This window comes from Lontra canadensis, unplaced genomic scaffold, assembly GCF_010015895.1.
Source record: "Lontra canadensis isolate GAN:19392208 unplaced genomic scaffold, GSC_riverotter_1.0 scaffold412, whole genome shotgun sequence".
In the NCBI taxonomy this organism is placed as follows: Eukaryota; Metazoa; Chordata; class Mammalia; order Carnivora; family Mustelidae; genus Lontra; species Lontra canadensis.
Window position 1 is genome coordinate 1 of NW_022631406.1, and position 12,495 is coordinate 12,495.

Below are 12,495 nucleotides of genomic sequence, written 5' to 3' on the forward strand. Positions count from 1 at the left end.
ATTGTGTTTTACTGATACACACACACACACACACACACACACACACAGTCTCTCTTTTTTCAGGAGGCTAATTTTCCAGGGACTCCCTCCTTCCTTTTGAAATGACACATTCTTAGAACCTTAAAGTCTGTTCACAAACCTGGCAAAGCTTGGTTGCTCAGAACTATACCGTGGCCAGCCTTGGTTCATGGTGTGTGCCTCGCATTACTCAGAGGCAGCTCTGATAAAGAAACTCAATATTATGCTAGAATTCCAGAGACACAGTGTGCCTCAGTTTCTGACATGATGCTAAAGAGAAACAGACCAGCACAGAAGGAGCAATCTGAGAGGAAAGCACAAATGTAGGATGCAGGGACAGAGGGCACCTACCTGATCGCGATCCCCTGCAAAGCAGCAACTTTTCATGGTGCAAGAGTTGAAGTAACCCTGATTGTCAAACTGGAACACAGGCAGGCGGGAGTGGATGTCATAGAGCACAGGGGGCAGGCGACGCCTCAGGGCCAGGAGCTGGGTGCCGTTGCTGTTGAATCGCACGCTCATGGCACTCTGGAGGGATAGATTGCCACCGTAGCGCAGGAGAGAACTGGAAGGCAGGAAGCAGAGGGATTGGGCATGAGGCAGGATGGACAAGAGTCTACAAAATGACCACATTTACTTCTTCCCAAAATGTGTCCAGAATCTCCTGCCAGGTTTGTATATCTGGAAGTATTTCTATGCGGTAGGCTAGACGATAACAATGGGATAAGAATGGCTCCTTGATTTCATTAGAGCAAGTTATTTAACCTATCAGTTCCTCTTTTCAATCTCCAAAAGGTGAATTACCAGTTAATTTAAAGGAAATAAAGAACAAAAGCATCATGAAAAAAAGACATATTAAAATGATTAGTTACTTCATTTTCCTGAGCTAACTACATAATCAAGCGATACTCACCAAGTCCCTGCGAGATAAGTTGTGTCCACTCTAACTGGCTAATCATGGATGACATTTAACGGACATATTTATCCTTGTATTAGAGATACAAAGCACATCAGCAAGAAAAACAGATACTTTACTGTTTAATTTGGATATATTTCTTAAAGATTTTATTTATTTATTTGAAAGAAAGAATGAGAGAGAGAGCCTGACAAGAGGGAGGGTCAGAGGGAGAAGCAGACTCCCGCTGAGCAGGGAGCCTAATGTGGGACTCGATCTGGGGACTCCAGGATCGTGACCTGAGCTGAAGGAAGTTGCTTAAACAACTGAGCCACCCAGGTGCCCCTGGATATTTTTTTAACAATGATCATTTTATTACTGGGGCGCCTGGGTGGCTCAGTCTGTTAAGTATCTGACTTCAGCTCAGGTCATGATCCTGGGGTCCTAGGGTGGAGCCCTTGTCAGGCTCCGTGCTCGGTGGCATGTCTGCTTGTCCCTCTCCCCCCCAGCCCCTGTGCTCCCGTGTACACTCTCTCTTATGAATAAAAAAATCTTCTAAAAAAATCATTTTATTACTTAAGCATTTATTTTTGAATTTTTAATCTGTTCACAGAAACTTTATGTTCTAGATGGCATAACTAAAGAGTAAATATTAAACAAAAAATTTCAATTTAAATGCAGGGTAAGTACTATAACAATTAGAGAAGCAGGATGACTTGTTTTCCTGTACAATTCCCAACAAGTCTATATGTAATTTGGCTAATATATTTATCTAGCTTCACTAGGGAGACTGAAACACTCTGGTTCGCCTACTATTCTTCTGGAGTCTCATAATATTCCTAACATTAAAACAAACTCACACAATCTGGTTCCAAATAATTTCTTTTGATGACTCAGAAGATACTTTCAGTTTTACAGTGAACCAGACTGGCCATGAACATTAACCATTATACAATACTAAATAGCAAAGGGTGTGTATCTGTGTGTTTATCCTCCAGTAATTAGTGCCCTTGATTAACCAGACTCTTATTTCATTACAAAGGGATGAACTACTCACTGACCATATCATAACCAACTTCTTTTGTACTCTGCGTTCAATTCTTGGGGCGCTGAATTACTGGCAGGAAAGTGAGGTTAAGTATATACACCGGGAGTGACGCAGAAATTTATGTGACATCAAAACTACGAACTCATTTTGCCTCACACAGACGTTGTTGTCCTGGAAAGAAAAGAGTCCTAGTAGTTTTAGGAAAAAAACGGCTTATAAATTCTAGGGAATCACAGAGCTGGAAACGGCCTTGAGAGACCTAAATTAGAGCCTGGCAGATTTATCTGAACATTTTTAAGGAAGAAGTTTTAATAGCATTTTACCAAGTGAAAACTTAAAGAGCTATAAACTACCAGAAGAGATTTAATATTGAATGAAGACAACACATTTTCTTTTTTTGCTGTGAGCGTGAAGGGTAAGATTAAGGGGACAGGAAAAGAGATATCCCATAGGAAAAGGAGCCCTTGGAACCACGTGCAAAGGCATATGGCAACCTGGCCTAGTCGTCAAACCATCTACACCCACACGAGCGTGGGTCAGCCCTGTCTTCCAGAGCAGTCTTCTCACCAGAGGGAGGCAAGCTCTGGTACTGCAGCTCCATGCGGAAACAAGGCTTGGGGCAAAACAGACTTTAATCCTTGTAGGATTGAAAAGAATGGAAAGAGAAAGAAGACTTAGGAAACAGAACTTGGTACTCCCAACATCAAGAAGAAGGCTGGTAGCCCTGCAGGCCCCAAGTAATAATCTCTGCAGAGAAATGTTCTCATAATGGTCCTCAACAGAGGCCACACTCACTCACATACAGAGAATGAATGACGGGGCTGTTAGAGTCCAGGCATGTCCTTCACAGGGTGCCCTAGCTGCCACAGGCATGTGGTGTTATCTAAACACTGAGCTCAAAAACAATGAGAGGCTTTCAATCCCACAGCAGCACAGAGTGTACAAATAAACCACCATCTGTAGGACTGAAGAGGAGCTGGGGGTGGAAACAAGACTCCACCGCAAGAAACTTGGCCAGCCTCACACCAGCAACAGCAGCAGGAGTTTGCATCGGCTTGGGCACCTCTGACAGGAAAGCTGGGGCCTCTGACAAACGCCCTTTGCATCAGTTAACAGGAATTTCCTCTGCTGATTCTAGTCAGACCTGTCAAAGTCCGCCCAGGACAGGCATCAGGCCCACCCCCCCACCCCCACCGGAGCTCCTTGACCGAATTTTGCATTCTAGCCACCAAACATAGGTCTGTTTGTGGGCTCTAGGAGAGTCACTAACTTCTCTCGCTTGTGCTTCTGGGCAGGGAACTCCTTTCTCTCACACAGAGAGAAGGGTGTAGAACTCGCTCCTAGAGCATCTGGGGGTGCTGTCTAAAAAGCATCAGTTGCTAAAACAGAATACTTCGTGTTTGGGCACAAAATTCAACTCCTTCCAGAGGGCAGAATGATACCTGAAATCCAGAGAGTGAACAATGCTAACCATGATTTCTCAGCAGGGGCTCTACAGCTGGCTCTTCCTGGTGAGAATGGTAAGGATGATCTAGTTCATTAGGAAGAAAAAGCTTAGAAGCAGTCTGCCCTCACAGTCAAGATACAAAGATTATGTCAAAGATCTGTAGTTTAAGGTTCCAAGTGTAAAGTGCCTGAGAAATCATCTGGGACTCTTTAAAAATGTGGATTCTCTGGATCCACCCCCAGATATTCTAATTCAATCTGGGAAATTCAATCTGGGCCCAGGAATCTGAATTTAACAACCCCAATTAATTCTGATGCATGTGACTTTCAAACCACCTTGAGAAACATGGTTGGTTTCATTTTTGGCATTTTGGGGGAAAGAAAGCAGGAAGAGAAGAGAGAATGGGGTCAGGAGGAAAACAAGGTGGAAAGAAGGTAGATTACCAGAGGTTCAAAAAAAACCCAACTATACAATATGGCACTTTTTACAGCCCCATGTCCATTAGCAGAAAGGACTCTAGTTCCTTTTGAAAACCAGAGTTCCTCTCTACCAAGAGTGCCTGAAATGTCTTTTTCCTGTCATCAATATATTCCCCAACGGAGAAGTTTCTCATTTCCTCTTGGAGAACTGAGGGAAGACTGCCTCAATCTTTACTTGCTTTCTTAACTCTTGATCTTGATAAGGGAGATGGCACTACCCCCCTCTCTTCAGAAAAATGGCCACCATTATGCACCCAGACAAGACGAGCAGTATCTTGAAAGGCAAGCAACAGATTAAAATGTGTTCAACTCAAAATATCCTTATTTAGAAAAAGAAAAGCAAAAAATCTATTCCCAACCTATCTTCAACCAATGATTTGTCATAAAATGCAACAAGAATGGGGTAGGAGGTAATCCAAGGGTCAGCATGTAAAAGATCCAGGACGAAAAGCAAGAGAACCACAGAACAACAGGAAAATATTTCTCACTAGTGTGGTCTCCTGAATTTTTCCTTTTTTGCTCCCTCCCACCCCCAGTATTCAAATGGACTTTTTAATTGTTCTTATGGAGTAAAAAGAACATTTTTAAAAGTACTTGGCGAAGGATAAGGCCTTGGAATAGAAGAGAAACAGGCTAAGGCTGTTTCCAAGGAAAGGAACTGGGAGAAAGATACGTTGTGATCGTGTTCAGCGCAAGACAGGGCACTGCTAACTTTTCCAAGATTAGATTCTATGGACCTAGATTTCCATAAAACCATGACTAACTAATTCATCTGCCGGTACCAACATGATTTACCAATGCCCACCAGCATGAAATTCCTTACAGTTTCCAAGTGAAAGCTTCAATAACACCCGTGATATGCACTGTTATTCCACACAGACATCAAACCTGGTATTGTACAATGAGAGTGGCAAAATCAAGATCCTATATAGGTGGGGGAAATCCCTTCCTCCCCTCCAGTTTCTGCTTTAGGATGGGATAACCTATAAGGAGTAAAGGACATTTTGTACTCGCACAACCCACAGAATATGACAAATCCTAGAGAACACTAGAAGTAGAAAGCAAACAAGTTCAGGGAGTCACAGCCCACACCAATCTTATTTAAGTATGCTCAGGGTCATAATAATCCCTCAGCCATTTATTTTATGTGAGTTGGCAGGAGAACCTGGGGTTTCTCTTTTGTTTTTTCTAACACAATCCTCAATTCCAAGATTGAGACTTCCCTAGAGGAAGCTGGAACTATTAGACAACTAGTATGAGAAAGATAACACTGTGATCTGTGTCTAAACAAACTCACTTTCCCCAGAACATGATTCGCTGCCAAACCCCCCTGCTTGAAATATAGATACAGGTTCAGCGTACCTGATAAGATTTCCTTCCCTTCTTGAATACCCAGAAATTTGAGTTTGACTGAAGTTGGCAGAAGGGCCTGGTAAATTTCTGATAAAGAGATCTTTGGATAGGGGCTCCTGGCTGGCTCAGTCAATAGAGCATGCAACTCTTGATCTCATGGTTGTGGGTTTGAGCCCCATGGTGTGGGTACAGAGATTAGTTAAAAATAAAGTCTTTTAAAAAAGAGAGACACATCTTTAAATGAACAAATGACATATCTAGTCCCACCACGAAGCAAACGTGGATGGCAGGCTTGCAGTGTTTCTAATCACACCATCTTCCAGAAAAGGGACATACCCAAAGTTGAAATGATCTGGAACCTAAATTTTTGCATTTGGCCCAGAGATGCCAAAAACCACACAGAACCAAACAAGATCTCAAAATAAAGTAAGAGGCACTGCCATAACCAAAAGATTTGTTCTAGGACACTCATGAATTTCCCACAGAACAAAGGACTCAACATTTAGTCATCTCAGTTCATCAGATGGCCTGGCTTACTCAGAATCCCCCTTCATCCCAAGCTACAGAAAACAGAGAGGGATTTCGTAAGCAGCCATTTAATCTTCACTTACAACTAACTACTCCTGGTCCTACCTTCTGACAGATTTTTACATTAGCATCAGCCCCAACCTCACAGTACATAAAACTGGAAAGGGAGAGTTTAATGAACAGTGGGTGGCAAGAGGCAGGAAAAAGCCAGGGGAAGAGGGAGACTGGGATGGCAGCTCCTATAGCAACAGTAACAGTGCTGCAGGAGGGGTGGGAATACATGCAAGTGAACAGGCAGTCCCTGATGGCAGGAGGGGAAACTGGGGCAGGTACATGACTGTTAGGGTACAAGATCACAAAGCTGGAGGAATGTTAAAGAGGAAAGAGGCAAAGTCTGGAAAAAATCCTAAGCAGAAGAGGGTCTGAAAACAAAATCTCCGTTTCTTACCTTCTAGGAAGAACTCCTACACAAACAGTTGAAAATGAGAGATGCGAGGGATGCAAAAGAAAGAGAGGGAAGGCCAGGCCAAAGTGCTGAGTGATGGGAGAAGAAACAGGAAGCCAGCCTGTTTCTCACAGGAGCCGCTCACTGGGAACGTATCCAAACACCAAAGTCCCTTCTAGCTGGCAGTCACAGAACTGTCTTAGAATAATGGCTTTGAAACTTTTTTCTAGCAACCTTTTGTAAAGTACATTTTATACCGCATCCCAGTACACCCATATCTTTTAGCATAACTTCATTAAACAATACTTACCACCTACTATAATGCTATGCACTGATTTTCTATTCTATATTTTTTTTATTTAATAAATACTTGTGACCATCTAAATTGATGTCGTGGCCCACAGAATTATTGAAAGAGCTTCCTACCTTAGCCTCCTTGCTTCCACTCTTGGCCCATGCTTCATTTATCTTGAATAACACAGCCAGAGGGATGATGAACCATGAGTCAGAACACATCATTCCTTTGCTAAAGGTCATCCAGTGGCTCCCCATTTACACCAGAGTAAAAACCAATTCCTTACGACACCAGTAAAACCCTAAACAACCACCTCCCCGATCCCTGTATCTCTGACCCCACCTTCTAGCACTCTTCTTACCTTACTCTACTTCAACCACATTATGCTTCCTTGCTGACCCTAGAACAAGTCAAACATGCTTCTGCTTCAGGGTCTGCATTTGCAGATCCTGAAGTCCAGAATGCTTCTCTCCAGGGATGCCCATGATTCATTCACTCACCTCTTTCTTCAAGTATCCTCCTCAACCAGGCCCTTTCTGACACCCTGTGCAAAAATATAAGCTCCCCAGTACTCCCTGTCTCCCTTGCCTGCTTTATTGTTCTGCAGTACATGAATCACCATCTTATACACCATATATTTTTATGTATTTATTTTGTTTCTTGTCTTTTCCCACTAGACTGTGAGCTTTTGTTTGTTTTCCCCATATATCCCAAGTGCTTAAACAGTGCCAGACACATAATCGTCATTCAATAAAGAGCTGCTGAATGAATGATTTAATGGATCATGAGCAGCAGTTTGAAAAACTCTGACTTTGTACATTAAAAAGGAAAATGGGATCCACCAAAGTTCACATGGGTCCTGACATTTATCTATACATGAAACTCAATCTGAGAGGCAAGCCACAAAGCAGCAGAAAATTGGAAAAATTACAAGAGGCAGGGCACCTGGATGGCTCAGTCAGTTAAGCATCTGCCTTCAGCTCAGGCCATGATCCCATGATTCTCATTTCACACTGGTGGAAACCAAGGTCCTGAGCAGTTACATGATTTGGTCCTGAGCACACGACAGATAAGCAGCAGACGTAGGACCAGCAAATTTTTTCTGCTTCTTGGCTCAACGGGATTTCACAGAGGGGCGCCTTGGTAGCACAGCTGGTTAAGCGCTGGACTCTTGGTTTTGCCTCAGGTCATGATACCAGATGGTGAGATCGAACCCCATGTGGGGCTCCATGCTCAGCGTGGAGTCTGCTTGAGTTTCTCTCTCCCTCTCCCTCCGTCCCTCCCACCTCTCTCTCAAATAAATAATTCTTAAAGACAAATAAACTGCAAAACAAAAAAAAACAAGATTTCACAGAATACATGGTGGAGATGGATTATTCTACCCAAGAAAATAGTATCAGATGAGGAGCATCAGGGCCAGAGGATTTATATAAGTAATTCACTTCACACCCTGTCCTGTCATTCATTAACTCATGTGTTCATGCATGCATTTACTGAATAAACATTTACTGAATACCTGCTAACTATTTTACATACTGTACTAGGCCCATAGTTTCAAGTATGAAATAAGATGAAGGATATGGGGCACCTGGGTGGGCTCAGTTGTTAAGCACCTGCCTTCAGCTCAGGTCATGATCCCAGGGTCCTGGGACTGGAGCCCCTCTCAGGCTCCCTACTCAGCGGGGAACCTGCTTCTCTCCCTCCCTATCCCCCTGCTTATATTCCCTCTCTCACTGTCTCTGTCAAATACATAAATAAAATCATTTTTTTAAAGATTAAATAAAAACTTTTTTTAACAGATTTTATTTATTTGAGAGGAGAGAGACACACACACATACACAGCAAGAGATGGAACACAAGCAAAGGGAGTGGGAAAGGGAGAAGCACGCTTCTGCTGAGCAGGGAGCCCGATTCAGGGCTTGATTCCAGGACCCTGGGATCGTGATCTGAGCCAAAGGCAGACGCTTAACAACTGAGCCACCCAAGCACCCCAATAAATAAAATCTTAAGAAAGAAAAAAAAAGATGAAGGAGACAACCTCAAGAACCAATTAGGGATAAGGAAACCAAAAGTTTCTATCTATAACACAAATAGTGTTGTAGTAAGGGGAACATGTGTAGTGAGAAACATAGGAAGAGTATCTACCCTCCACTGGGGACACAGGGGTGGGAGTGCTTACAATAGACTTCTAGAAGAAAAATCTCAGCTGACTCAACAGAAAGGGTCAGAGAATTGACTCAAATTCTTAACTGGCAAAAGAAATGAGATAAATCCAGGTATATTAATGTATGGGTAAATTTCCAACACATACTGATGAGTGAAAAACATACATGGATACAGAGACAACTCTGTATGTTTTCTATGGGTACATATGTTAGCATATAAAAGTTTAAAAAAAAAAAAAGTTCTGGAGGCATATACTACAAATTCCTAACACTCATTACCCTCAGGGGAGGGGACAGGGGACCAGGACCGGAAGAAGTAGTAGTCAGAATAGACTTCAGCTTTATTCAAAGTTTTAAAAGGAGAACATTACTAAGACAGAATTCATATGTTTTTAACTTCTAATTCTGAAGCAAGTACAGATTCAGAGGAAGTTGCAAAGACATGTACAAGAAGGTCCTTTGTACCCTTTAGCCACCCTCTCCCTGTGTTACCATCCTACATAACAATAGTAAAATATCAAAACCAGGAAATTTACATTGATACAATCTATAGAATTTATTCAGATTTTGTCGATTACACATGCACTCATTTGTGTGTGTGTGTGTGTGTGTGTATGTCTTTGTAGCTCTATGCAATTAGATCACATGCACAGCTTCACGTAACCACTACAATTAAAACACCTGTGGTGCTCGCTTCAGCTGTACTAAAACTGGACCGATACAGAGATTAGCATCACCCCTGCGCAAGGATGACACGCAAATTCGTGAAGCATTCCATATTTAAAAAAAAAAAAAAAAAGAAGAAGAAGACACTTATGTTACCATCATCACAAGACTCCCTCATGCTACCCTTCCTTGTATGGCCACATTCATCCCCACTCTATCCCCATTGCTAACATCTGGCAACCACTTATCGATTCTCCATCTGTTCAAATATATTAGTTTGTGAATGTTTACATGGAATCATGCAGTATGTATCTTTTGAGCCTGGAGAGTTCATTTTTAATCTATAAAGGAACTACCAAACTATGTTTCAGAGTGGCTATACGATGGTACATTCCCACCAGCAATGCAGGAGCGATCCAGTTTCTCCACAACTTCAGCAGCACCACTTGTATTTCAAAAAGCCAAATTAGAAGTCGGTCAATGTATTTTAAAACAAAAGTAGAGACAAAACTAGACATTTTTAGCTTCCTTATGGCTATATCTAATGCCACCTATGAAATATTTTTGTAACAACAACCAAAAAAACCCCCCAAAAATAAAACCACCCACAAAACCCTGAATCACTTCAAGCCCCTTAATCTAAAAAGAGTTTACAGGAAAAAATGGGTCAGAAGAAACATGCTAAACGACAGTGTAAAATGCAATTACTATAATCTAAAATGTGAGAAATTCCATATGATAAATAATAGTTATTTTAACAAATAGATTTGCAAGGGAAAAATGTGAGAGGCAGGAACAGTTATAGATTAAGAGACTCAGAGGCCATATTGAATAATTGCTTTGTATGAACCCTATCTAAATCCTGAATCATCTGTAGCATTCATGAAACAATTAAGGAAATTTTCTTTTTTTAAGATTTTAAGTAATCTCCATACCCAATGTAGGGCTTGAATTCATAATCCCGAGATCAAGAGTTACATGCTCTACCAAAAGAACCAGGCAGGTGCCCCAACAATTAAGCAAATTTAAACACTAATTAAATAGATGCAATGATATTAAGAAGTTATTGTTATTTCTTAGGTATGATAATACTGGGATTATGTTTTTTAAAAGAATTATCTTTTTATGGAAAGTAATTTGGCAGTTCCTCAAGAAGTTTTAACATAGGATTATAATATGACCCGGTAATTCTACTGCTAGGTATATACCTGAAAGAACTGAAAACAGGTACTCAAAACAAATACTTCTTCATGAATGTTAATAGTAGCACCGATCATAGTACCAAGAAGTGTAAACAACTCAAATACCTATCAAAGGGTGATTAACAACATGTGGTATATCCATACAATAGAATATTATCCAGCCATAAAAAGGAACGAAGTACTGATATATGCTACAACGTGGAAGAGTCTTGAAAACATGATGATAAGTATAAGTAGCCAGACCAAAAGTCACATAATGTACGAAACAGCTAGAACAGGTAAATCCAAAGAAACAGAAAGCAGATAGATGGTAGCCAGAAGCTACCAAGAGAAAAGTATTCTGGGGAGTTACGGCATAAAGGGTATGAGTTTTAATTTAGGAGAATGAAAATGTTTTGGAACTAGATAGAGGTGGTGGTTATAAAACACTGTGAACATGCTACATGCTATTGACCTTTTCACTTTAAAATGGTTAATTTTATGTTATGTGAATTTTACCTCAATTTATTTATTTATTTATTTTTAAAGATTTTATTTATTTGTTTGACAAAGAGAGACACAGCGTGAGAGGGAACCAAAGCAGGGGGGGGTGGAAGAGCGAGAAGCAGTCTTCCCGAAAAGCAGGGAGCCCGATGTGGGGCCCGATCCCATGACCCTGGGACCATGACCTGAACTGAAGGCAGACGCTTAATGACTGAGCCACCCAAGTGCTCCTGAATTTATCTCAATTTAAAAAAGAATTATCCTGGGGCATCTGGGTGGCTCAGTGGTTAAGCGTCTGCCTTATGCTCAGGTCAGGATCCCAAGGCCCTAGGATGGAGCCCCACACTGGGTTCCCTGTTCAGCCTGAGTCTCCTCCTCCCTCTGTCACTCCCCCTGCCTGTGCTCTCCCACTCTGTCAAATAAATAAATAAAATCTTTAAAAAATAAAAAGGAAAAGAATTATCTTTCAGAGATACATAGTAAAGTATTTACAAAGAAATGAGATCATATTACAGGGAAATTGATTCAAAATAATTGGGAAGGGAGGTCACAGATGAGGAATAAATGAAGCAAGACTGTCCATGGGTTAATTACTGAAGCTAAGCAATAGGTACATTAGTATTCCTTTTACTAATATTTGTATCTAAATTTTTTTTACCATAAAAATTTTTTTAAAGAGAAAAGATTTGATTTTACAACAAGAAAGTCCACTTGATTTAAGGATTTGACATCACCTCCTTCCGAATAGCAATATTGGGGAATATTAAAGGAAGGATATGGACTGGTACATGCTTCCAGAACTCCCATCCATTCCCCAGATGTTCTGAGGTCTCTTTTATAAAATGCACATTTGTGCTTGTGAAAAGGAATGGGAATGGGGAAGCTCTGGCCTAAAGTCCAAAGACCCTGGATCAGAATGAACACAGAAATAAATTCAACATGGACCTTCCCCTACCCCCCCAACCCCAACATGGACCTTTTAATAACCACAGCTCCCATCTTGCAGGAAATGCAAAGTTGCTTAATCATCTGGAATAGCTGTTGCAAATGGCAGATTAACAGGTCCTGCCTCAGGTCTTAACAATTCAATCTCTGGATCTGTGCTCCAGGAAGGAGCATTTTAACTAGATTCCCAGGTGATTCTGATTCCCTCTAAAGTCTGAGAATACCAGGGGCCCGGGTGCCTTCCAATGGACAAAGCTGATTCTAGAGCTCCACCTCGTGGCCTAAAATCTAGACAGTAACTTCACCAGAATCTCTGGCTTCCCCACAGAACTCCGACAGGCAGTCAAAACCCATTAAGAACCCTTATAACCTCCTTTAGGGATTTATTCCTTAGAGACAAAATTTTGATCCACGCCATTACACTGAAGGAATTAAAAGGTCCAGAAAACATTACAGAAAGCTTACTCTGAAAATGCAGACTATTTGGGTATAAGTATAAAACTGCATTCATTTGGTATTTACTTAA

At 41.3% G+C, this 12,495-nt stretch overlaps 1 protein-coding gene and 1 non-coding gene across 2 annotated transcripts in view; one reads left to right on the top strand and one right to left on the bottom strand.

Moving 5' to 3' along the window:
- Positions 1–304: 304 nt before the first annotated feature.
- Positions 305–12,495, bottom strand: part of LOC116862956 (DDB1- and CUL4-associated factor 5-like) — a gene marked incomplete at its 3' end in the record, with an annotated part of 54,214 nt that continues 42,023 nt past the window's right edge. Inside the window, exon 6 of the mRNA XM_032850401.1 lies at positions 305–583. Coding sequence (XP_032706292.1) covers positions 305–583 — 279 coding nt within the window. The remainder of the gene's footprint in view (positions 584–12,495) is intronic.
- On the top strand, positions 9,355–9,457 carry LOC116862957. Its single transcript, XR_004381743.1, has one exon. It is a non-coding gene; the product is annotated as a U6 spliceosomal RNA (small nuclear RNA).